We start from the raw sequence: 25,121 nt of genomic DNA on the forward strand, positions 1-25,121 counted from the left end.
AACCATATGAAACTATCACCTTTTTGTTTTTTGATCTTTACGTCCCAAATTACTTATTATTCTCTTTTTTTCCTGAAATATCACTGTAATAAAACATACCTAGTTGAGTAGATGGTGATGGTTCAGATTGAAATTGGGAATAACTGATAGTTGACATATTCAGCTTTAAGGTGTGTTTTAATACATAGATAGTGATAGTTTATGTAGGAAAATAAAACATCTAACAGTTCACAAAAAAATAATAGTTCGAATGTGTTTTTGACCATTAACTCAATTGTCTATGCAGGGAAAATCTCTAATAACCTAGACATAAGGCAAATCCAGAGTTTAAAAACAATAGATGCACCACAAAATCGATACACGCTTTCTATTTTAAAAGCTCAAACTCGAGACTTTCTGACCAGCTTCAAATATCAATAGATTAGAGAAACACTAAGTGCCCAAGTTTTGATAGTCAAAGTCAGTGAGTATTTTTTTTCTACTTAGAGTGATTAGTCATACAATAATCAATTAGCTTATATAGTGTATACTATATGAGTTGTGATGACAAGTTTTATAAGTAAGCAAGCTACTCCGGAAATAAACTAAAAAAAGTTATTTGATTAATTAACTTTAAAATATATTTTTGATTAATAAAAATAGAAAAATTGTTTGATTCTTGCAATCAATTCAATTGAACATGTTTAGAATCTATTATACAATATTACAATTATTGCCCAATAATATAATTTCAATCAATTGCCAGATTTGCCACTAATAAACTTCATATTAAAGTATGTTAATAGTTTTCTTTATACAGATTTTGTTCCAAATAAAGTTACATCTCACTCAAAACTTTCACTAATGAAATTCAAAATATTAAAAAAAATAAACACATGAAGAAGGTAACGATATTCAACATTTACTATATATGCATAAAAATAATTTTGATGTCTATATAATGTAATTTTTCAATGAACCTCTTCGCGCCCTCCTAGATTCACCCATGCATGTCACCTTAATCTAAGTTCATTCCAGTCCAATATTATAAAAAATAAAAACAAAAATAAGAATAACATAAAAAAAAAAGTATTAAAAATCTACTGAATCAAGCTTGGAATTTGCAATCAAATAAATCATGTTAAAAATGGACTTTATTATATTCCTTTGTCAGCAATAAAATGTACAACAATATTATTATAGCAATTCAGCTTTGTGTTATTCTGTAATTCTAAAAATACAGCTTCTTGAATACTCTGTAAGTACAAGACTAGAAGAGTATTTATATCTACACATTATGTATGTTAACCTGAATATATTCAGATTTCAGAGGCAAAGGCACAATATACGTTACGGATTCAGTAGAACTCAGTAGCTTCGACCCAAATCCACTAAATATGTACGCATAATGCATTGCGAACTCAGTAGGATAAATGAATTGTGGCTACTGTGACAAGTGAAGGGTCACCGTTACCCATAAACTTCAAATTCTGGATCTGCCTAGCTCTGAATATATGAAGTAACTATAGTGTGAGTTCAGTAAGTGCATCGTCGATAATTCCATTCACAACATGCTTCTCAATGTCAGTCACTATTTGTTCAACTTCATCCAGAGTAAATGCATTTCTCCAACCAAGATCCCATGTTGTACTAATCACCCCGTTGCACGATATATCTCTTTCGTGTAACGCATAAAGAGTATCTACTGAAAGGATATTGGCATCAACCTTAGTGTGACTTCTCAAGACTTCAATCGCGTCACAAATTTCATTCAACAACTTGTCGAATGAAATGGAGACTCTAGACATGTTAACAGGACTTTTTGATATTGTCAGGGTGCTCTGAGACCTTTTGTTTTCTAACAACTCGTTTGCGCAATCAAGTACAAGTGTGCTGTTAGTCATTTCATTGTCCACACTTATTGTCTTCCAAACTGTTGGTTCCCATGCATCAGTGTCGAAAAGCTCCTCTGCCCGAATGAGGAATGATTCGTTGCTCAACAGTATGTGTCGTGTAGTGACTCTAGATTTGAGGTTTTCCTTCTCAGTTGAATCTTGACGGATTTGATACCCAGTGTGCTCCATTAGTGGGATATTATGGCCACACTGGATTAATGTCATGGTAGATTCAGTCGCGGAACATTCACCATTCTTAAGATTATCTGCAATAGAAGTAGTAAATATCATGTGTAAGTATTAGTACCATGCCTAGAGATTAATCTACTTTACTCGATCACTAGAAATAGTACACAGTATGTTTATTCTTATAGTTGTAAGGATACAGGAATCAATTTGGTTCGAGAGATGTCTAGAAATAGCAATTTCCATGTGTAACTACTACCTTTTACATCATCATTTATTTATCGCAGTCCTCTGAAGGTAGATGTACATATATTCAGAAAGTGGCTACTGTTGAACTTGAACATGCTTTACTTAAGAACAGGTACGATAATAACGAGTTTTTGTGTCCATCTTCAAAATGTTTTAAGTTATTAGAGCATAGAAGTTTAAGCTCGATATAGTTCAGTTGCTACTGCAGGTTGCTTAACCTGGCTTTTCTAAGCAACAAGCTAACTGAATTACCTCTCATATAAGTTATCTCGCGTATAGGAAACAACAAACAGAATACAGAAAAATCATTTGGCTGAAGACCAATTCACTGTAATCTTATATCTCATATAGAAAGAAAATGATCAAACCAACAAAAGCCACTTGTTTGACTAGCATTGACTCTCTTCTAGTCTCTCAAGATATTTTTCAACGTTTCCTTATGGAAACCGCGTCTAGAAAAACAGAATTTGGTTTTTTAACAAACCATGCATATTCACTAAACAAGGTCTAGAGAATTTATCTAACATCCAAGAAAGTTTCATGCTTTTGCTAGGAACAGTTACTTACGAGCCTATGTACAATTTATATTTGCGGAAAGGTTGCCTAAATCTATGTTGCTCAAACTCTTCAAAAATGTCGTCAGGTGCATGTCGGATCCTTCAAAAGCAGTGCATATTTGAAGGATTTGACATGGGTGCGGCAACATTATTAGAGAGTCCGAGCAACATAGGCCTAAAGCATCCAGATAACGCAAAATTAATATTGATTACTTAGCTTGTACACAATGCCAAACATGATGAAACAAGTGTCTTACCAGTGACAACACTCTGGGAGATTTCAGCTACTTCCTCACAAGGCGGCTCTTCTGAGGATGTAAGGTTTGATTTGGTTATATCACTGTCTCGTTCATAGTTGTGCTCCATATTCTCAACCTGCATCAACATATTCCATTAGTATGATTATAATCTTATACGAAGAATAATAATGTTTTGAGAGTAATAAACATTAGTTTTTAATAGAAAAGTTAGCCAATACTTTAAAATAGAAGGCATAAATGTGCACTTACAATAGGGACAATTGAGGAACTCTTGACTGACTTGTCAGTTTTGACACTCTTCTTCCTATTTCTGGAGTTATGAGATGCAACGGCTGTGATGCGCTTTGAGTCAGCGCTATGTTGGGATGCAACAAGTTTTTCTGGTGCATTCGATTTTTTCTCAGGTTTCGTCACTTTTGCAGTGGTCCTCTTACTTTGATCTTGCACTTTAGTAGTGTTATTGGGTCCAGCATTTTTCATTTCTCCAGATTTCTTTGCACCAGGAGCTCGTTGAGTTCTCTCAACCCTTTTCTCTATCACTTCTTTCTTTGGTTGCTTAGTCCTTCCAGGAGACGAAGCTCTATTTTTTGTCAAAGGAAGTGTTTCTTCACTATGGTCCTTGGATCCCTTTTCAGGGATGCAGCTACTCTTCTGAATGTTTCGTGTCTGCATTTTCCGATAGACAGTGAAATTCACAGGTGAACTCTCTTCCTTTAAGTTCCGTTTACCAAATGAAGTTTTAGTGTCCGGGGGATTTTCATCATGGATGGAGGTCGAAAACCTTTCTGCCTGCAGTTCAGGAGCGTACACGGGCTTCATGATCACAATTGGAGGAGCATCAGCAGCAGAACTCTTCAATTGATGAGAGATCACATTATTAAACTTGCATCTCAAAAGGCCTTTGAATTGCATGGTTTCAATTATTCCGTCTAGTGTTCTCCGTTTTGGATCCGCCTTCTGGTTGATGACAGACAGCTTCTTTGCCTTTGGCAAGTCTATTTCGAATATAGGCCTTGTTGGCTTGAAAATCATGTCCTTCTCTAATTGTTTCTGATGCAGGGGTGTTGAAGGAATCTCTTCAAGTCCCATTAGCCGTGCAATCAAATTTGGAACTTTTGGTTTCTCCTTGTCTCGAGAACGGTCAAAAGAAGCAAATTGGCTTGAGCTAGTGGACGGCAACTCGGGTGACATAACCAGTTTTCTGGTATCAGCAACACAAGCCTGTTCTATCGATGTCTCACTCGAGCTAGTGAAGCTAGAAGAGGGGAAATCTTGATACAAGTCTACTTTTCTTCTATCGAAACGAGCCTTTTCTGAAGCACAACATGGTGGCAACAGATTTTGTCTAGCAAGGCTATCTCTTATTACTTCCCTTAGCTCATCATAACAATCGCGAGAACGATCAACAGAAAGACTACGCTTTCCAAACTCCACCTTATTATTATACCTGTGATCTGTAACAACACGTTCGGATTTGGTCCTGCCAACGCCTGTTGCATCAGATTCTCTTTTCCTCAACTTTGTCACATATTCAGAAGCTTCTTGCAGTTTCCCCAACATCACTAAAGACTCTTGTAAATCAAAAGCTCCTTTCAACAAGTCTTTTGCAAAATCCTTTGATACCTTATGATCTTCGATATTTTGAGGGTCGATCTTGGACTTTTTAATCGTCTTACCTTCAATAACACCTTTGGGATCATCACAAGTGACAAATGATCTGTACATAACTGATCTCAGACTATCTTGAGGAATATTCTATGACATAAAATTTCAAGCAGAACTAGTCAAGATAACGACGTAAAATCCGAAAAAAATAAACAGAATGAAAGTTTTTAAACTAAAAGGATTTGCCAAATGTAACTCACATTAACAAGTATATGCCTTGAAGAACTTTTCAAAGATTGACAAATGGAACTTCTTTTTCTGGTTTGAGTCACTGAAAGCAGAACAAAATATAAAGAATTAGTTGCTGTCTATGAAGACAAATATAAACTTCTCAAATATTGAATAGCACTCATCTCCTCTGAAATATTCAAATTAGAACTTTGGGTATATTCATTTCTTAATTCTCTATATACTCTTTCGTAATCTTTAAGAATATTTGATGAATGAGATAAAAAAGGAGACAAGTCAATGGGATAGATACAAATGTGATCGACATAAACACATGGATCCAACAACAACATACGCAGTAAAATCCCACAAAATGGAGTCTGGGGAGGGTAGAGTGTACGCAGACCTTACCCCTACCTCATGGAGATAAGAGAGGTTGTTTCCCAAAGACCCTCAGCTCAAGTGCATAAACATATGGATCCAAACAACAAATTTACATCTCAAATGACAAATCTACAAGTAACTAAAAACACTATAAAGCAACTTAAAGACTACATTTTTATCTCGATTTGTTCATGAATAAGCTGATTCTTTGATCAAAGAAATGAATGGAAAAGGACCAAACATCTGTACTCAAATGCACCCAAATGAAATCTTCGAAAAATAAAAGATCCAAAACTGATAATTTTACACACACACACACATATTTAACACTGTAAAGCAACTTAAAGACTCCATTTTTATCCCAATCTGTTCATGTACAAATGAATGAAAAAAATACATAACATCTGTAATCATCTTGGGGGGAAAATCCCAATTGATAAATTTATACCACACATATTTAACACTGTAAAACAGCTAAAAGGCTCCATTTTTATCCCAAATGTGTTCATGTATAAGCTTATCCTTTGATAAAAAATTAGAAAAAACACACATGAATGTAAAATTAAAAAGAGACAACATCTGTAATCAAATTCACCCAAATGAATTTCTTGGGAAAAAAAAGAGCCACACAAACCCAAATGACAAACCTACAAGTCATTAAAAACACTGTGATGCAGCTTAAAGACTCCATTTTTATCCCAATGTGTTCATGTATAAGCTGGTCCTTTGATCAAAAAGCTATTTTATATTATCTTCAGCCTCTATTTATTTTTTTGTTTCCCACCCGGTGTCCGGTACCACTTTGGGTTTCAAATAATCGGGATTCATGCCGGAAAGTCCCACTTTGAAGGTAAAGTGTTGTCTACCCAAGACGACTACTCTATATCAGGACTCGAACCCGAGATCTTATCTTCAGCCTCAATATAAAAAGCAAATTAATGAAATGTACCCAAATGAAAATCTTGAAGAAAAAAAGATCTCAACTCCCAAGTGACAAATTTACACACACAGCAGCTTAAAGACTCCATTTTTATCTCAATGTGGAATGTGTATAACCTGATCCTTTGATTAAAGAAGTTATTATTTTTTTTTACCTCCAGCCCCTCTACAAAATGATAAATGAATGAAAAAGTATCAAATATCTGTAATCAAATGTACCCAAATGAAAATCTTGGTTTAAAAAAGAGACTCAAGTGATAAAATTTACACACACAAACAGCAGCAGCAGCTTAAAGACTCCATTTTTATCACAATGTGTCGTGTATAACTTGATCCTTTCATCAAAAAGACTGATTTTCTTACCTCCAACCTTTCTAAAACTAAAAATGAACAATCTTTATATGTAATTATAAGCACCCAAATAAAAATCTTGGAAAAAGAAAAGATCCCAAGTGATAAATTTACACACACACACACACATAATTAACACTGTTTTTTCTTGAATTCTCACCTTCATTAGCCCTTACACTTGTGTCAGCTAAAGAGAAAACAAAACCCCAGATCCCACAACTATAATAGCTAGTAAAATCTTGACTTTTTTTTGTTTTTGTTTTTCAGTCTACCCTCTCTATCCCAATTATTGCTATATCATAATAATGATGATGACGACTATGTCCATGTATATTCAAGAATTTGGACTTTAGGGAATTTTCTATTTTTTTCAACTTTATTGTGCTAATTTATAATAGTATTAAATGTGAATGTTGGGTGGTTGTTGAGTATGATGCTTTGTCCCATGTGACTTGTGAGTTGAAGTGTACCTCTCATTTGGTGTGAGGGATTAAAAATAATAATGATGGGATAAAAAAAAATTATGTTGTTTAGTTGTCATATATCTTATCCCACCATTTATATCATAGTAATGAAATAAGTTATCTCATATATATTATGGGATAAGTTATCCCAGAATAGCTAACCCCAGGATAACTTATCATGGGATAACTTGTTTCCAACCAAACGATCCCTAGTCTAAGACTAATTGGATGGCCAAATAAATAAATAAATGGCTAATTGGAAAATTGGTCTGGGGATTTTTGATGAGAGGAGGTGGATTAAAAAAAGAAATAATTTATGCAACATGTTTTAAACTAATCTAATAAAAAAAAACACTTTACATGTGTCCTTCCCTAAAACGTTTTTACTACATTGATAAACGAAATAAATCTTACATTGGTAAAGGATAAGAATGTGAATTTATTATAAGGTTTAAGCAACTTAAATTCAAGATTTAATTTTACAATAGTATCATAGTAAGATCTCATATGATGTGGGCCCACACGATATAGTTACAGAGGTGAATATGTGGTTAGAGCCCTGACTCATTCCACTCCAAATACATTCGTTCCAGAAATATGTATACTATGGACTGAATAAAAAATGTACAAATATGGGTTGAGGAATAGGGAGGATGATGAATGGAATGAATTGTATATTTGTGAAGGATGAAATGATAAAGCTTAGACAATCTTTCTCCTTTTGGATATAAGTTTGACCCGAAACTTTGGTGTGCAAAATATTTTGCATTCCTTAGGAGTCGAGGAAAGACCATACAGTAGAGGAGTTAGATATTTTATTAAGGCGATTCAACTTTTATAAAAGTGAACTATTTTAAGCTCATGTTTTAAGTCAAGGAGATCTCTTTGTATTTATCATGCATTTTATTATTTTTGACTTGTAATATACATGTATAATAAATAAAGATTTTGAGCAAGTGTTATGGTATGAAGTGAACCTCATTGCTTCAACTAGGCTTTGCCACTGCGACCAAATTTGAAGGGGTACTATAATATAGGGAATTTAGTAATTTTAGGACTCAAACTCGTAATCTATAGATTACACTAAGATAATTTTATCGTTATTTTAATTACCAACGACTTTTTGAAAATAAATTCCATATTATTGCTACTTTATATTATAGTGATTTTACATTTTCTTTTTATCCTTTTATCTTTAACCAAAGTTTTATTTGTTCCCACTCTTAAAAATTTCAATTGTATGCATATCTAATCGTTCAAAAGTAATATATTTTGAAAAATGCAATATAGATACGTTAAGTTTTTTGAAAAATCCAAACAATATAGATGAAAAAATAATAATTAATGCCAATATAATCCTTCAAAATATGTTTATAAACTAGTTTAATTAATTTAAAATTTATAACGATAGACACTGAAATTTTACTGGATTTAAAATAGGAATCAACATAACAAGTCCAATTCATCTTCGTACTATAAAGCTCGTTAGGATTCCTTGGAAGCTATTTTGTCTATAGCTCACGCCTATAAAAAGGGACACATATTTCCTTGAAGAGACATCTCAAATATCTCTTTAAAATCTTGAATATTCACAGAGATATTGAAACATCAAATATTGTCTTTCTCAAAATGTTCAATAGATGTTTTTGACAATCAAATATTCGTATCATATCCTATGTTGTTCGAGAAATATAAAACTAACAACCCTCATATTTTTTATTTTTTTTAAAAACTTAGAAAAGAAAAATTAAGAGATAAACATAATTATAATGTTATACTCACAAATATTTATCAATAAATTTTTATTTTATCATATTTTATTTGTGATCGTCATCATTTTCATTATTTTAAAATTTATTAACATCTAGTTGGTTTCACATCTCCAATCTAGTGACATCTTTTATTGGATTATTAAAAGTTAGTGAAGTCAAATACAAGATGCGGATATTCAACAAATTTTGATTAATATAATTAAGAAAACCGACTTTCATTTTTAAAAATGAAACGCGGCGAATATAAGAAATATATATATAAATTTGTCACCTTATTTTTCTCCGATAAATTAGGGAAATTATTAGTCTTTATCTGACTGTGAGAAAAAAAGAAGATATGCATTACTTTATAATAAAAAGGGAAAATAAATAATAATACATTTATTATCTTAGACCAAGAAAGAACAAATATTAAATGACCATTGCTTTCATAATTACTAGAGAAATTTATTTTATCGTTGACCGGGAATATTGCTATTTTTTATGTGGGCACATAAATTCAATGTAATAGCTCATAAATTAAATTGAAGAAGTAAATATAAGAATTTTGAACTTAAAACCTCTCACTTAGAATATTACATGTTCAATCAATTTAACCACTCTTACAGGTTAGAAAAGAACAACATGTTTTTCTTCAATTAGTTAAAAATGAAACCATCTTTGCATGATTACAACATAGGCGGAGTTAGGATATCGAAAATGATTCGTCCGAACTTCCTTCGTTAAAAAAATATATTGTATTTATAAAGTACCTAAAATTATATATATATATATAACATGTATTTATTAATTTTGAAATAAACATTCAAAGTGAGTAAGTTGTAAAAGAATGGAAGGAGTAATCTGTAATTAACTAATTATTCATGAGCTTAAGATTGAGAAAGAATCTTATTATTAGATTGTAAATAATTAACAAACAAGCCCGTCTAGCTCAGTTGGTAGAGCGCAAGGCTCTTAACCTTGTGGTCGTGGGTTCGAGCCCCACGGTGGGCGATTTTTTCTGTTTTATTATTTATTTGATTGATTCTTCCTCGAACAGAGCACATAATTATGAGTTTATACAACTCCATCGGAACTTATAGTTAGGGATGTTTACGGGTTGGTTTGGATCCGTTATTGGTCAAAACCAAAATTAAATCAACTTAATCGGTTGTTCATTTAAAATGTGAAAAAAGTGACAACAATCTATTCAAAACGAAAAATAGTTAGAATGACTTAAATTACTAAACTTTCAATCACTAAATTTACTATCAATAAAGCTTTAAAAATTTCACTATATTGGCCTAGAAGGAAGAGACAATAACATTTTCAGTCTCACAAAGAATCGGCATAGACATTCATATACATGAAATCAATAAGATAAATGTTTCATCTTGAGCATTTTTGCTTTCAATAAGTAAATTATAAAGAAATTTTAATGAAAATATGTATAAGATCTTTAAAATTGTTTATACAAATAATATATTATGTATGTATATTAACAAAATATATGTATATAATTCATCGGTTCGGTTCGGTTATTTCTTCGGTTTTTTTCGGATAAAACCATAATCAAACCAAATACTATCGGTTTTCAAAAATCTAAAACCAAACCAAAACAAACCCAAATAAAATCGGTTTTATTTTATCGATTTGATTGGTTTTTCGATTTGGATCGGTTTTTATCCAAACCGTGAACACCCCTACTTATAGTCTAATTAGTATGAATCGTTAGAAATTTTCTACACAATAAGCATAAGAGGACTGATATGACTCTTTTTTAAGAAAATCAAATAAAAATAAAACAAGCAATTAATAAATAAATAAATAAACATTATTTGTGATCTTTATTAAGTCATTATTATTTTCTATATGTAAGTGAACGTGTTCATTTCTTGAAAATGACTCTTACCTAAATGGTTGTGCATGCTTTTATTAATATTTGTCTTTGCTATAATGAGGCTTTTATTCCCTATTTATGCACTCAGTACGTTTTTAGGTAGTAAAAAACTTGTTTAATTTGGGACCTTTCTGTTTATTTATAGCACACAACAATAGAGGAGAGAAGGAAAGCACATGGAGAAGTTTTTTTTGGTCAAAGTTCAATTATATATATTTTTATTTTTCACCCGATGTTTAATATTTATGTATATTGGAGTTTAATTATATCCGATTTGCACATTGCATTCATGGTACAATATTTTCAACAAAAAAAATTCAAACTCAAAGCCTTTAGTTACGAACAGAGGTCCACAAGTCCTCAATCATTCCACCACAACAAGGTTGTAGCTATTAAATTGAAACTATAGTTTTCACCACCATTATTATTGTTGATATTCAGAATAGGGTATTTAGTGACTTGACCCAATAAGAGTTGTGTTCAATGTGTCTTATTAAATAAAGAGTTTAAAAAAGTATACACGATCAATAAATTTTGTGATATAAAATTTAAATTGTATTTATGCACCAAAGTGTCCTATTATCTATAGCACTTTGCCCCTCTTTTTATTTATTCTTTTATTATTTTTCAAATTGAGTAAAAACTGAACTCTATTCAAGATAGTTATAAGTTATAAATTATGAGCGTATAAACTAGCTCTTTAGTGGTTATTGGAATATTAACATTTACTAAAAAGATTTTTACGATCTTAAGCTTGTAACATGATGTGAAATGTTATAATCAAATAATTTCTAAATATAAAAAGTGACATTTTTTCAACAGATCAAAAATAAAAAATAAAATATTTAACTTGAAATAGATAGTGCATCTTTTATTGCGTATTTTTAGTTTCAAATTTTTCAAATGAGTTTAAGTGTTATGCATCGACTTTTATAGCTAAGAACTTACTTAAAGTAGGCAGAAAAGGGGCAAAAAAAAAGAGATAGAGTTAGTTGACCATTTGAATGCTTTCCCTTCCTTTTTGCTATCATTAAAAAAATCAACCATTAACAAATCCAAAAATAGAACAAACAAATGTTCAAATATTTATTTTTCCACTTAATTTTTCACCTACCCCTATCCTTTTCCATTCATCAAACATGCACCCCACTTTCCAAAAATAAAATAAAAATTCATTAACCATAATTAGCATAAAAAACACTAACCACCACTATATCCCTTCCTTAATGTTATCAAATCAAAAAAACAAGAAAAAAAAAACCATTTCTCCATATTCATCATATCATTTTGCCTTCCTTTGAGAAATTAAGTGTTTAATTTTTTTGTTCTTTCTATTTCCATGTGACATTGTTACATAATTGATTTGGCAAAAAAAGAAAAAAAATGGTTAGAGAAATATATAAGATTTCAAAGTCAAGATCTTTCAATATTAGGAAGATTTTTGAAGGAAGACATGGACATAGTCATCATCATGTTGTGTTAGAGAATAATGGACATGGCAAAGATATGAAATTTAGGAGTCAATTAGGTGCAAAATCATCTTCATCATTAGAATTACAACAATTAAGTAGCATTTTAAATAAGTCTGTTGATCATGTTTCGCGATTCGCCAAGGAAGGAGAAAGATCAAGAAACATCCACAAGGATAAACAAAGTTCAGGTTTGTACCTTTCAGCTCGAATTATGTATACATATGCAAAAAGAAACTAAAATGTATATGCAAAGAGAAATTAGAATGTGTGTATATATATTCTAAGATCATATTCTGCATTCTGAATTCACTGTCTCTAGATTCTAGATTCGCCTCTACATGTTTGAATTACAATAAACATGCTTCATGTTTTGTACCATTTTACATGTCTATCATTTTTTTTTTATCACAAAGGTGAATCTAAGACAGGTTCTGTGGGATCAACTGAACTGATGATCATAATCATTTTAGCTCGAACTATGTATACATATGCAAAAAAGAAATTGAAATATACATATACTAAGATTAGTTCATTTCAAATTCATTGTCTCTAGATTCTGTATTCGTCTCTCCAGATTTGAATTACAATTTTGCACCATTTTACATGATATTCATTTCATAAACATGTAGAAATACATGTTTTCCTTTGTCTAAGTTAGATGTAAAGGCATGTTTTTTCTCTGTTTTGGATGTAGAAATGGAGAAGATGAAAGAAAGGTTCGCGAAGCTACTTTTAGGAGAGGACATGTCAGGTGGAGGAAAGGGCGTTTCATCGGCTCTAGCTTTATCAAATGCCATTACTAATCTTGCAGGTGATCATTTTCACCAGAATGTGATCAAATCTCATCCAATTTTTTGTTCGGAGAAATGTTTAGATATATGGAGAAAATAGTACTAACTCTTTCTGTATGTAAAACATATAGCTTCTGTTTTTGGAGAACAAAGGAAATTGGAGCCAACGTCTGAGGAGAGAAAAGGAAGATGGAAAAAAGAAATCAACTGGCTTTTATCTGTATCAGATTACATTGTTGAATTTGTTCCTTCTCAACAAAAATCTAAGGATGGAACAAATATTGAGGTCCTATATTATATCTCTCTCCTTTCCAATTTAAGATTTAGGGTGTGTTCGGTACGGAGGAAAATGTGAGGGGTGGGGTGAAGGTGAGGTGTGTTGGAGGGCGGGCAGGAGACAATCAATGTGGAATGTCACTTCTGGAACTTGTTTTTCCTACTTCCGTTAGGAAAGTCATTTTCTTCATTTTTAAGGAACTTGTTTTCCTCCGTACCGAGCACATGACGTTAGAGTAGAAATAGTGATCATTGAAAAAGAACTGAAATCTTGATTGTGATTTGGCAGGTAATGGTGACACAACAAAGAAGAGATTTGTTCATGAACATCCCAGCCTTGAAAAAGCTTGATGCAATGCTCATTGTGAGTACCTTCATTGCCCTCTTGTTATGCCATTACTTGATTAGTTCTTATGTTGCTCGGACTCTTCAAAAAGTACCATCTAGGATGCTGATTATTCTACCGATGAATCTGATTAGTTGAATAATTTGCAATGCTTTCAGGAACCCCTCCCAAAACTTCCTAGTTGTAGGAAAGAAGGTTGAATAGATCAATACAGTTATTGTGATAACTCTAGCCACTTGAAAAGTACTTATACCTTTAGAAGACATGGATGGTTTACCCTATTATATATTTCTCCTGTATATCAAGTTCGATAGGAAAAGCACTCATGTATCTTTTTCGAGGAAAAGGTATAGGGATGGTCATGAATGTGATAGACACTGTATGCGATGAACTGATGAAATAACCTGCTTGTTGGGCATGCTGATTCCTCAAATTTGCTACTGCTGTTACATATTTGCAAAATACATGCATAGGAAGGGGTGTAAGCTATGTTGTTCGGACTCTTATAGAATACAACTAGGTGTGTGTCGGATCCTCCAAAAGCTATGCATATTTGGAGGATCCGACACGAGTGTGCCAATGTTTCTGGAGGGTCCAAGCAAATTAATCTGTTACTCCCCATTTCATTTTATATGAATGTGGACGAAGTTTAATAAAGAAAGACTTTAGACACATATAGAGTACCCTTAGAACTTGTCGTCTAAAATATGCTATGGCATTTCTATGGTTATAAGAGCATGCCACTTTTTAACAGACTAAAAAGGAAAGAGTGTCATATAAAATGGAACAGAGGGAGTACATGAGCTGCATTATCTCTAATGACGGATAATTTCATGATGCTTAACAGGATATCTTGGAAAATTTTAAAGATGAGAACGAGTTCTGGTATGTCTCAAAAGATGCTGATGAATCAGAGAAAGGTGTCCAGAGGGATGATAAATGGTGGCTACCTACAATCAAGGTTCCACCAGAGGGTCTCTCGGATACATGTCGAAAATGGCTGCAATATCAGAAAGATTGTGTGAACCAAGTACATAGAGCATCTATGGCTATTAATGCACAAATACTCTCAGAAATGGAAATTCCTGAAAACTACATTGAATCTCTTCCTAAGGTAAGTAAGATGACACTCTCTTGCATACACTATTTATCAATGTCGCTCGGACACTCCAAAAATCTTGTTTCACCTGACAATATTTTGAAGAGTCTAAGCAACATAGCTAAATATTGAGTTATATTTCTCATATGATCACTCGACTAATAGTCAGTATCTCAGAAAGTCACTTTTCTTTGTTGGAGAAAACTGGAATCGACTTTCTGAGGTGAGAAATTAGTTGAGTGACCGTCTGAGAAATCAACCTGTTTTCTGTAAGGTGCTCGGTTCGAAGATACTGACATTTCTGTTATTGATTTATCTGATTTCATCAAGAATGGTAGATCAAGTCTTGGTGATTCAATCTACAAGAGCATCACAATTGAGTTCTTTGAACCCGAACAATTCCTTTCAACAATGGATTTGTCTACAGAACACAAAGTTCTTGATCTTAAGGACAGAATTGAGGCATCTATAGTGATTTGGCAGAGGAAAATGCACCTTAAAGATGGAAAATCTACATGGGGTTTAGCTGTGAGTGCAGAGAAAAGAGAGCTTTTTGAAGAAAGAGCAGAGGCTATCTTACTCTTGTTAAAACAAAAATTTCCTGGAATCACTCAATCTTCTCTTGACATCAGCAAAATCGAATATAACAACGTAAGATACTTTCTCCGTTCCATTTTTCGTGGCACATTTTCCCTTTTAGTCTATTCCAAAAAAGAAAATTAATCTTATAATTTTCCATTTTCCCCCTAATGACATGATTTTGAAGGAGAGCCTAAAGTTGTCTCGGTGTGACCTATAGATTCGGGGTTCGAGCCGTGGAATCAGCTACTGATGCTTGCGTCAGGAAGGCTGCCTACATTACATCCCCTTAGGGTGCAGCCCTTCCTTGGATAATGCGTGAACATGCAATTCTTTGTGTACCGGGCTGCCCTTTATCCCTAATGGCATGATTTTGTAGCCACAAAAATGTCATGGCATGTTTAAAACCACGAGTTCCAATAGTCCGTCTTTCTTTATTAAAATCCATGCTTAATCAAACACCTTCGCGTATAATGAAACTTAGAGAGTGATAAGTATTGTTGAAAGAGAATAATTCTTCATTACTCACAAAATCATAACCTGTTTGGTTCTACTTTTATTATTGTGTACAGGATATAGGACATTCTGTCTTGGAGAGCTATTCAAGGGTGTTAGAAAGCCTAGCTAACACGGTTATGTCGCGTATCGAAGATGTCCTATACGCTGACTCTCTAACACAAGATCCATCACTTGCAATCGAAAAGTTGAACCTCTCATCAGCTGATTCCTCACCTCAATTTCCACTAAGTGGTATGTCAAGTCCTAGGGAACTAGAGGCAGAGGTGTTAAGTTCTGCTGCACAAACACCAGCAGCAGAAACACCGACTTTATCTGATTTCATTGGTTGGAGTGAAGAGCTAGGAGACACAGGAATGAAAAAGAATCGTTCAACGGGTAACTTGGAGGCTTATTTCAAAGGTGAAAATGACTACAATTGCATAGGGAAACTAGCTAGTATTACTCCCAAGAAACTTTCCTACACTGAAAAGATTGGAAGTGGCCTAAGAAGTCCAACATCTCGACATTAACAGCTCTAGGCAACGATACTGAGGAACGAAAAAAGAAACGAGAACAATGTCAGGGTGATAGGAGGAATAGGAATAGTAACAAAATCTAAAGTAGTTAGAAAGTTCACCTGTGTGTAAAACTCCTACCTTTTTTAAGGAGTTCGACGTGGTTAGTGTTCAAAGTATGTGAGTGATCTTCCTTCCATTGTGGATAGGGAAGTTCAAAATGCATGTTATGTTTTGTTGAAAATGGTTTGTAGCATAATCTCCCTTTATAATATACATAATTTGCAAAACAAGAGTAATAATACATATCTTTAAACCTGGTAACTTGAGGCCTACAATAACTTGAAGGGAAGTTTTGTGGCAGTTTTTAGACTCTTCACAAATTCATGTTACTATTCTTCTACCACGTCGAATGAGTGACCTGATATCCTTATTATGCATTGGTTTCCAACTCAATATGTTTCGTTTTTGCTTTCGAGCCTCCTGCATTCACAAGAGAGAAAAAAACACATGAACATGGTGTTTTTTCAACACTCTCCATATATATACAAAACTGATATATGTGTACCTGAAACTCAAAGTTGGAATTTTGTGATTTTGGTACAACAGATAGTCCGTCCCGAACAGGAAGCACTGAAAATCCATATTTGAACATTGAAGTATGAACATTTCTTTCAAAAAACTCTAATTTGAGAACTTCCCATTTTGTAAATGTGTCTTCTTCTTACCTGGAGGCGAAAAGCTAGACTTTTGCTTCGAATCTTCAAGTAGAGAAGGCTTAAAGTTGTAAGTGTACAAAAATAGTGGCACATCTTCCTCTGCCTCAAATCTATCCTTGTGTAGAGTCTTATTGTCAATTGGCATACCAAATCCCCTTCATTCGTACAAGTCCGTTAGGCTTTTACTCTCCCTATAAATCTATGTTGCTCAGACTCTTCAAAATGTTGCAGAACCTATGCTGGATCCTCCAAAAATGCACTACTTTTAGAGGATCCGACATGCACTCTGTGACATTTTTCAAGTGTCCGAGCAACGAAACATGAAATCAGGCAAAATGGATAAAAGTATTACCTTGACATTTGTTTCATTCTCCTGAGATCTTCAATTGCTGGTTTAGAAAACAGAAATATTAGTATATAGTTATGTTTGGTTTCAGAGTTATTACTGACTTTCTCATTGAATGGATTGAAAAATTACGTGGTGATATATAGCGACGATGAAATGTTGCTAAATCAGTATTCCAACAAAGACTAGTGAGAGCAAGCTTGTGAGAGTATTGCTGGCAGGTCGCGAGCCTCTAATTAGATCGAACCAACACAGGGAAACATTAGTAAAAATTATCAAAAGGAAAGAAGAGAAGGTATAATAAGGTGGGAAATTGGTAAAGGCGTTAAGTTATATACACAGACAGTATAAAAAAAAGTATGAGTAGAAATGACAAACTTGAGTCAAGCCATCAATTCGAAGTTCTGTTTCAGAAGCTGTGTCAATCGTTGAAATCTTGCATTCAAGTTTAGCTGAGACACATCCTAAATGATCGACTACTGTAACAACAGCTCTGCAGAGATACTCTTTTGTGTTCTCCAGTACACTGCAGCAACAACAACAACAAGTAGTACGTCTCAGTCTCAAACAAGATGGGATTCAACTATAGACGTTCTCTAACAGGACTAATAGACGTCTAAGACATAAGACCTAAAGTAAACGTACGAACTAACATGACCAAAACTTAGTCCTAACTAATTGGTATCGCCTCTATTATATCATTTTCTTATATTAAGTCCTTCGGGACAACTTCCTTCCATGTCATTTTCCACTAACGCGCATGAAAAATGCTCGTTTTAACTTCAAATTATCTTAAATATTGTCATTATTTATGCTCTTCTGTTTTTTTTTGAATGTACTAGAACGAACAACAGAAAGATTGCATATAAGGATGTCGTTAAGGGAACTTTGACATATCGTCACATTAAAGACGAAATAATTTTATAATTTTACTGTTATATTGCGGAAAATTCAGTTACTTCAATGTGACAAAAGATAGTTTCGTAACTTAACTGTTACAGTGGATAAAATTCAGTGACAATACGCGAAGAAGTTAACTATTGAAATACTCACTCTCTTTTCTCTTCTGCCTTTACAAATGCTTTCTCACAATAATCTGCAGCATTGTGAAGCTGAGAGCACAAATCCTTGAGTTCCTGCAAAAAAAAATTTTTAAAAAATTGTAATCTCCACAAGAAATTGTTGTCAAGAAACACCACACACTTTCATCACACATACTCTAGCACCTAAAATTTAGACAAAAAGAAACAACAAAAAAAATAGTGGCGGAGACGGAATTTTCACCCGGGAAGTTCATTATTTACTATACGGAATTTTCACCCGGGAAGTTCATTATTTACTATATAACACTAAAAAGAATTAGAGTTAGTGGTCAAAAACACACCTGAACTATTACTTTTCCACAAGTTTCACACTTTAACTATGTGATTAAGCCAACTATTAGTTGTTCTATTTTCCTACCTCAACTACCAACACCTATACATCTACTCAACTAGGTGTGTTTTACTATACATATGGTGATAGTTCAGGTAGAAAAATCGAACAATTGATAATTTTGAAACTCGCAAAAAAGTGATAGCCAAGTGTGATTTTGACTATTTATCTCAAAACTTTCAACATTGTATATACAGTGTGATTTTTCAGCAAACGAAGTTCAGATGAACTCCTTCCGCCCTTCTATCTCCACCACGTAAACAAAAAAGTACTCATCACAAAAAATTGTTGTCAAGAAACACCACACACACTCATACTCTAGCACCTAAAATTTAGATAAAAAATACAACAACAAACAAATCAGCGGCAGAGACAGAATTTTCACCTGACAAGTTCATTATCTAAGATACACACATTAAAAAAAAGTAACATTATATATATAATGTAATTTTTCAGCGAACAGAATTCAGATGAACCCTCTAGCTTTGTCACTCAAACAAACAAGTACTCATCATATTATAATCATATAGATATTAATTACTTACTTGCAGAGAGTTATTGAACTTAGTTGAATCATCAGTTTCAACTTCTGTATAACTTTTGGGTGATGAATTAAATTCCTCCTCCATTTTAATTCTTGCAATTAAGTACAAATAAGCAAGAAATTATAAATGGATACCAGGTGCTGTTTATATGTCCAAAAAAAGTGAAAAAAAGTACTGCCTCTCTACAATGTTACATGTGTTTAACTAAGCACGAGAAAAATCTCGAAACTTGTGATCTAAAATATTTTATAGATATTTTACTATTTTCGTTACAGTTATAGTAAAAGAAAAGTGTGTCATATAAATGAGATAAATAAAATATATAGGTTATTTTTGTAATAACTACGCTTTAGCACGATGACGCTTCTGATAAGATTTTTTCTATTTAATCCACAATTCATGTGGGTGATTTTGGTCCTTGATGATATATAATTCAACGTTAAAGTGTGAAGATGTGTTTTTTTGATATATTTACATTGGAAATAATATATGTTTGAACTTTTTAAAAATTATATTATTGTTAAATATGAAATAACATGAATACAAATTTAACATAATATATGATAATTAAGTGATAAATAATTAATAATCACAAGTAAATAGATAAAAATTATATATTTTAATTTATTAAAGATTAAATATACTTAAATAAATATCATAAATTTAAAATCATATTGAGGACTAAAAAAACATCCATTGCTCTTTTTTTTTGGATTTATCTATGCTTAGATTATATGGAAAACATAGGGGTTGTCAGTTAGTATATAAATAAAATCCCGTGACAAATAATTCAAATTTCACTTTATATTATATGAATAAAAAAAACAAAAAGTTTTTAAGAGGGATTCTCTTATTAGAATTTTGTGGAAATGGACTGTGGTGACCTCTTCCTAAAAGACAATTTCTTTTTGTAGTCTCGTGACTATTTTGTTCTTCACTTTTTTTTTTTTTTTAGAATGGTTGATTGGACAAGAAATTTAAAAATATTTTTTAATTATTTTTTTTGTAATTTTAAATTAAAGATGTCGATAGATTTTTAAATTTTGTGGTCTTCAATTTATCAGGTATAATATTAGAATTTAAAAACTTAATAAATATAGAAGGAGACATTTTTTTGGGACACACCAAAACAAAAGTAAGACAATTAAATTGAGAAAGGGAGAGTATTATCTTTTAAGTTGAATTTGTATTTTATTGAGTTATAAAGATTGAAGATTATGGTAGAAGATTCGTAGATAGCTGAGTGGCTGAGTGTTATTGTTGTACTTGTATGTGGAAGAGACGGGGTCTCCTCTTCTTACCTTTCTCTTTATTTAGTATGTGCGTACTGTGTAGTATTTCATTCTTCAATTTTTTTTTATTATTACTTGTTGTTTATTTGATTTGTTCATCTTGCTAATTTGTTCGTTATTATTTTTTCATTCAATCCTACTTTGATTATTTTTGTTTTGAATCGAGGGTCTATCGATAATAACGTTTCTATCCTATACGTGCGTTGTACATGGGAATCGTCCTTGAAAGGACTTCCTTAGTGATTGTGTCAAAGAATTTTATTGAAAGTATAATATTTTTCTTTTTTTTAAAACTATATAATATAAGTTAAATTTTATTATTTTCTGTGCAGCTATCTTTCCAAAAAGTTGGAAAAAGAGAGGATGTTAAGGTCCAAATGCTAAGTACATGCAGGAAAACTGTGTGCAAATTGAATTCGAGGTAACAAAAAATAAAAATAGTCGAAAATCGAGGTAACCAATTTGTGCAATGTAAGATTTATTTTTTAAAAAAACGCTTTAACTAAAATAATTCCATGCACAAAACTTGATTCCGAGACATCGCATGAAGATCAAACTATATCCCATAAAAAGTCTATTCCCTTGTCTATACATTCATCTACCTAAGAAGAAAATATAATTGTTTATATTCTCTCTGTTTTAATTTATCCGAGTATGTGACACGTTTTTTTCGTGAGTATAAAGAAGAATAACATATTCATACGTACTCATCGTATAAATATGATTTTTATCACATTTATATGGTGACTTGTATTCCCTTTCTCCTCAAAAGATTGACCCTATCCATTCGATTAAGATTGATCTAGATATTACTATCAAAATAATAATTCATGTTCATTGGTCAAATTAATTAATCAAAATAAACTAATTCATGTTTATTGATTGAAAACTTGACTTTAAGTGAACACTAAATAAGTGTACAATGGTAAACTAACCTAGTTTCTTAAGAGATGCGAAATCTAAAATGGTGACAACTAAATAAGAAGAGAGGGAGTAGTACATTTCAAATGACTTATTACTCCCTCCGTCCCTTTTTAGTTGTCCACTTTAGAAATGGCACACAGATTAAGGCAACAATGATTAGCACAGTGAAGTTACAATTTTACCCTTATGACAACTTTTCACTTCAAAATTACAACCACTTATTTGAATTCAAGTGAAATAAATTGGAGGGAAACAACATACACTTTTACAATTTTCAAGAAGTGTAAATAAGGGTATAATAGGAAAAAATTTGTTGTCCTTTCTTGATTTGTCAAAATGGACAACTAAATAGGGACAACTAAAAAAGGAAATATGGACAAGTAAATAGGGACGGAGGGAGTACTTGATAACAAAATAACTTTAAAATCCTTATTTTACCCTTAATGAAATGATTAATAATTAATCAGACGAGTCTTTATGACTTGTTTCAAACCACAAGTCATAAATACTCGGGTTATTGTTTGTAAGTGGGCTTGTAACTCAAATGGGGCATTAAGATAGGGCTTGATGGGCTAATTTCTGGCCTGCTCCATCCAAGCTCAGATTTGGGCCACGTGGCCCAAGTGAAGACATGTGCTTCTTTCAATATCATTGTGTAAATTGATTTCATCGAAAAGTTTTAGAAAAATAACCTCTCTTTCAATATCATAGTGTAAATCTTTCGAGGGAGGAGAAAATCACAATCTGTCACACATGATTTCACAACAACTCCATTAACTTCAAACAAATGAATACAGACTCCGGTAGGTAATCACAAAGGATTAAACTCTTAATCCTACACTTTGTAACACCTCTATTACAAGACTCAAAACAATAATCATATTGTTAACTACATCTAGTTAACATAGACTTCAATCAAACACATCACAACTAACTCTAGCCATTGAACTCGGTTTCACAACAATTACAACTGAAATGAACTATGTTCCTTTATAACATAGGAATAGATAGTACGATAATAAAGTACAATACACTAAACTCAAATGACAACTTAAGACTTTCTGTCAATTACTCGATCAGGTGCCTTGATGTTCATATGACGTTGTGTTTCTTGAGAGAGTAGCTTTTGCTTCTAATAATCTTGATTGCAAAAACTAGATTGTTGCTTGCCAAAGTGTCTGAGTAGAGCAGGTTTGGCAGCTTTACAATTGCACTCCATAGACTTGTCCTTGCTACCATTTGAAGGTTTGGCGGAAGTCTTGAAAAATGTTCAGAATTATATGATAATTTCTTCAAGCCATCAAAGTTGTTGGAAGGAAGAGCAGCAAAGGGTATTCCCTTAGTAAGAACTTTATAAAATAAGATCTTTTTACTTGTCCCTTATCTTATCTATGCAACTTTAATTTGTCACTATTAATAAGTAATGACTAATGATATATCTTGGAAGATGTTACTACTAGTTACTTCAATAGATTATTCATCGCGTCAATAACAGATGATACATGAAAGAATCTTTCTATGTTTGTTCTTTATCTGTGAATTTCATCACCATAGATTTAACTTGTGACTATGACTTATAACACATTTCTTATTTTGCAGAGTGCTCCTACTTTTACATCTTCACCATCAAGGGCACACATAAAAGCAAATTAAAGCATAGCAAAAATAACGAGATCACCTCTTTCGTATCGTACATATAATATTACGAGAGAATCTATATATATATTATTTTATACATAATAAAAATGAAATAATAACTATAATATATGAATAGCTAAATCTTGTATTGAAATATATTGTAAGTGACTTTATACATCTAGTCAACCTTAATTAGTTTGAAGTTGAAGTGTACTAGTTGTTGAAATAGTCATTGAAAATTGTAATTTAGAGAGATTTTTTAAAGGGACAAAAATACCATCCACAATTCTACATCACACCTACTTAACTAACTTTTTAAGTTTTCAATTGCATATAGCTCATTATATTTTTACAGTATTGATTAAAAAAATCGATACATAACATTATATAAAACCTTTTTATTCCTTTTACAACAATACGTAAAATACTTATCTTTATGAATTTGAAATATAATATTTATTGTTATATTATTGCTTTTTCATATATGTACGTTTGTTGCTATTAATGCATAGTATTTTATGAACTCTTTCACATGTAAAAAAATAAATGGTATGCAAAATAATACTCTTTTTTTTAGCTGATGAGAGGGAGTTGCTCGGATGGTAACCACCCCTCACTTCCAATCCGAAGGTTGCGAGTTCAAGTCACCAAGGGAGCAAAAGGGGTGGGAGCTCTAGGGAGGGTCTAAACCAAAGTCTTTTGTTGGCAATTTGATATACTCCTCTATTTATAGTACTAGTCAAGTACCTTTTCGATGCAATGAGGCCATGACAATGCTAAACATTATGAAATTCTAAGGATTCTTATACCTAAGATCGCATCAGCAACTCCAAGATCTTTCATATCAAACTTGCTTTCTAGCATACGTTTAGTAACATTTATGTCATTAGTGTCCCTACTGATGATCAACATGTCATTAATATACAAATAAACAATGACCGTGTGATTTTAATGTAAAACATTTATCACTTCCATCATTCTTAAATCCATTTGCCAACATGGTTTGGTCAAATTTCTTGTGTCATTGTTTGGGTGCTTGTTTTAGTCCATGAAGTGACTTAACAAGTTCGCACACTTTCTTTTCTTTACCAGGAACCACAAAATCCTCGGGCTGTTCCATGTAAATTTCTTCCTCCGATTCTCCATTTAAGAAAGTTTAATTTCACATTCATTTGATGAATTTGGAGGTCAGATACCGCAACTAATAATATTAACATCCGAATGGATGTAATTCTAGTTACTGACGAGTATATATATATCAATAAGATCAAGACCTTTTTTTTTTTTTGTCTAAAGCCTTTGACAAAAAGTTTTGCTTTATATTTGTCAACAGTTCCATTGATTTTCATTTTCCTTTTGAAGATTCACTTTGAACCCAAAGGTTTATTTTCTAGAAAAAGATCAATTAACTTCCAATGTGGTTGCTTAAGATTGCATCAATCTCATTATTGCCACCATCTTTCCAGAAGGATGAGTCTACAGAAGACACAAGAAATGTTACAAAATCATATTCGAAGGAAGTAGATGTCTTTTGATATTTACTACGCCTCTGAATCTCTTTATTAAGTACATTCTCTTTTTTCTTTCCAAGGTCTTTTAGACCTTTCACTAGACTACTCAAGTCTAATTTTACAGTCCACAATCATAGGTCCTATTTTAATCCTTTTAGGAATAGGAACTTGGACTTTGGCTAGACATCCCCACACTTTTGAAGTATTTCAAGTTTGGATTTCCTCGTGTCCTGAACAACAAAATTGCTTTCTTTCTGAAAAGACAACTTTTTTGTTGTTCCCTTTTTGCAGTAAGGATAGTTCCTCCACACAAGTCTTGTGGTAAACCTGAACTTATAAGTAATGCAGCCATCATTTTCTTAAAAGTTCGGTTATTTTTTTTCATTCT

At 32.4% G+C, this 25,121-nt stretch overlaps 3 protein-coding genes and 1 non-coding gene across 4 annotated transcripts; 2 read left to right on the forward strand and 2 right to left on the reverse strand.

Annotated features, from left to right (window-relative positions):
• Window positions 1-1,115: 1,115 nt before the first annotated feature.
• On the reverse strand, window positions 1,116-6,955 carry LOC102595343 (uncharacterized). Its single transcript, XM_006353401.2, has 5 exons — window positions 6,794-6,955; window positions 4,992-5,062; window positions 3,376-4,881; window positions 3,124-3,241; window positions 1,116-2,140 (listed from the first exon to the last, which is right to left on the reverse strand). Exons 3-5 carry the CDS (start codon window positions 4,849-4,851, stop codon window positions 1,503-1,505), a joined length of 2,232 nt encoding a protein of 743 aa, XP_006353463.1. The 5' UTR covers window positions 4,852-4,881; window positions 4,992-5,062; window positions 6,794-6,955; the 3' UTR covers window positions 1,116-1,502.
• Window positions 6,956-9,789: 2,834 nt separating this feature from the next.
• On the forward strand, window positions 9,790-9,862 carry TRNAK-CUU (transfer RNA lysine (anticodon CUU)). Its single transcript has one exon. It is a non-coding gene; the product is annotated as a tRNA-Lys (tRNA).
• Window positions 9,863-12,008: 2,146 nt separating this feature from the next.
• Window positions 12,009-16,442, forward strand: LOC102599399 (rho guanine nucleotide exchange factor 8-like). Its single transcript, XM_006353502.2, has 7 exons — window positions 12,009-12,408; window positions 12,915-13,031; window positions 13,143-13,297; window positions 13,577-13,651; window positions 14,481-14,747; window positions 15,063-15,383; window positions 15,884-16,442. The coding sequence occupies exons 1-7, from the start codon at window positions 12,132-12,134 to the stop codon at window positions 16,337-16,339; spliced, it is 1,668 nt and encodes a 555-aa protein (XP_006353564.2). The 5' UTR covers window positions 12,009-12,131; the 3' UTR covers window positions 16,340-16,442.
• An 86-nt stretch (window positions 16,443-16,528) lies between these two features.
• LOC102595673 (protein ABIL2-like) lies at window positions 16,529-19,542 on the reverse strand. The gene is made up of 8 exons (XM_006353402.2): window positions 19,369-19,542; window positions 18,443-18,525; window positions 17,768-17,915; window positions 17,522-17,621; window positions 17,396-17,432; window positions 17,053-17,198; window positions 16,893-16,957; window positions 16,529-16,807 (listed from the first exon to the last, which is right to left on the reverse strand). Exons 1-8 carry the CDS (start codon window positions 19,450-19,452, stop codon window positions 16,709-16,711), a joined length of 762 nt encoding a protein of 253 aa, XP_006353464.1. The 5' UTR covers window positions 19,453-19,542; the 3' UTR covers window positions 16,529-16,708.
• Between the last annotated feature and the right edge of the window lie 5,579 nt (window positions 19,543-25,121).

Source organism: Solanum tuberosum, unplaced genomic scaffold (assembly GCF_000226075.1).
Source record: "Solanum tuberosum cultivar DM 1-3 516 R44 unplaced genomic scaffold, SolTub_3.0 scf00155, whole genome shotgun sequence".
NCBI classification, from domain to species: Eukaryota; Viridiplantae; Streptophyta; class Magnoliopsida; order Solanales; family Solanaceae; genus Solanum; species Solanum tuberosum.

Excerpts from the sequence above, each read along its gene's own strand:
- LOC102599399 (XM_006353502.2), top strand. The coding sequence starts at position 12,132 with ATGGTTAGAGAAATATATAAGATTTCAAAGTCAAGATCTTTCAATATT. Across the intron at positions 13,032-13,142 it reads TGCCATTACTAATCTTGCAG|CTTCTGTTTTTGGAGAACAA; the intron begins GTGATCATTTTC and ends TAAAACATATAG. Across the intron at positions 15,384-15,883 it reads GCAAAATCGAATATAACAAC|GATATAGGACATTCTGTCTT; the intron begins GTAAGATACTTT and ends TATTGTGTACAG.
- LOC102595673 (XM_006353402.2), bottom strand. The coding sequence starts at position 19,452 with ATGGAGGAGGAATTTAATTCATCACCCAAAAGTTATACAGAAGTTGAA. Across the intron at positions 17,433-17,521 it reads TCGTCGCTATATATCACCAC|CAATTGAAGATCTCAGGAGA; the intron begins GTAATTTTTCAA and ends TTTCTAAACCAG. Across the intron at positions 16,808-16,892 it reads ATTCCAACTTTGAGTTTCAG|GAGGCTCGAAAGCAAAAACG; the intron begins GTACACATATAT and ends TTGTGAATGCAG.
- LOC102595343 (XM_006353401.2), bottom strand. The coding sequence starts at position 4,851 with ATGTACAGATCATTTGTCACTTGTGATGATCCCAAAGGTGTTATTGAA. Across the intron at positions 3,242-3,375 it reads GTTCCTCAATTGTCCCTATT|GTTGAGAATATGGAGCACAA; the intron begins GTAAGTGCACAT and ends ATGTTGATGCAG. Across the intron at positions 2,141-3,123 it reads CTCCCAGAGTGTTGTCACTG|ATAATCTTAAGAATGGTGAA; the intron begins GTAAGACACTTG and ends CTTCTATTGCAG.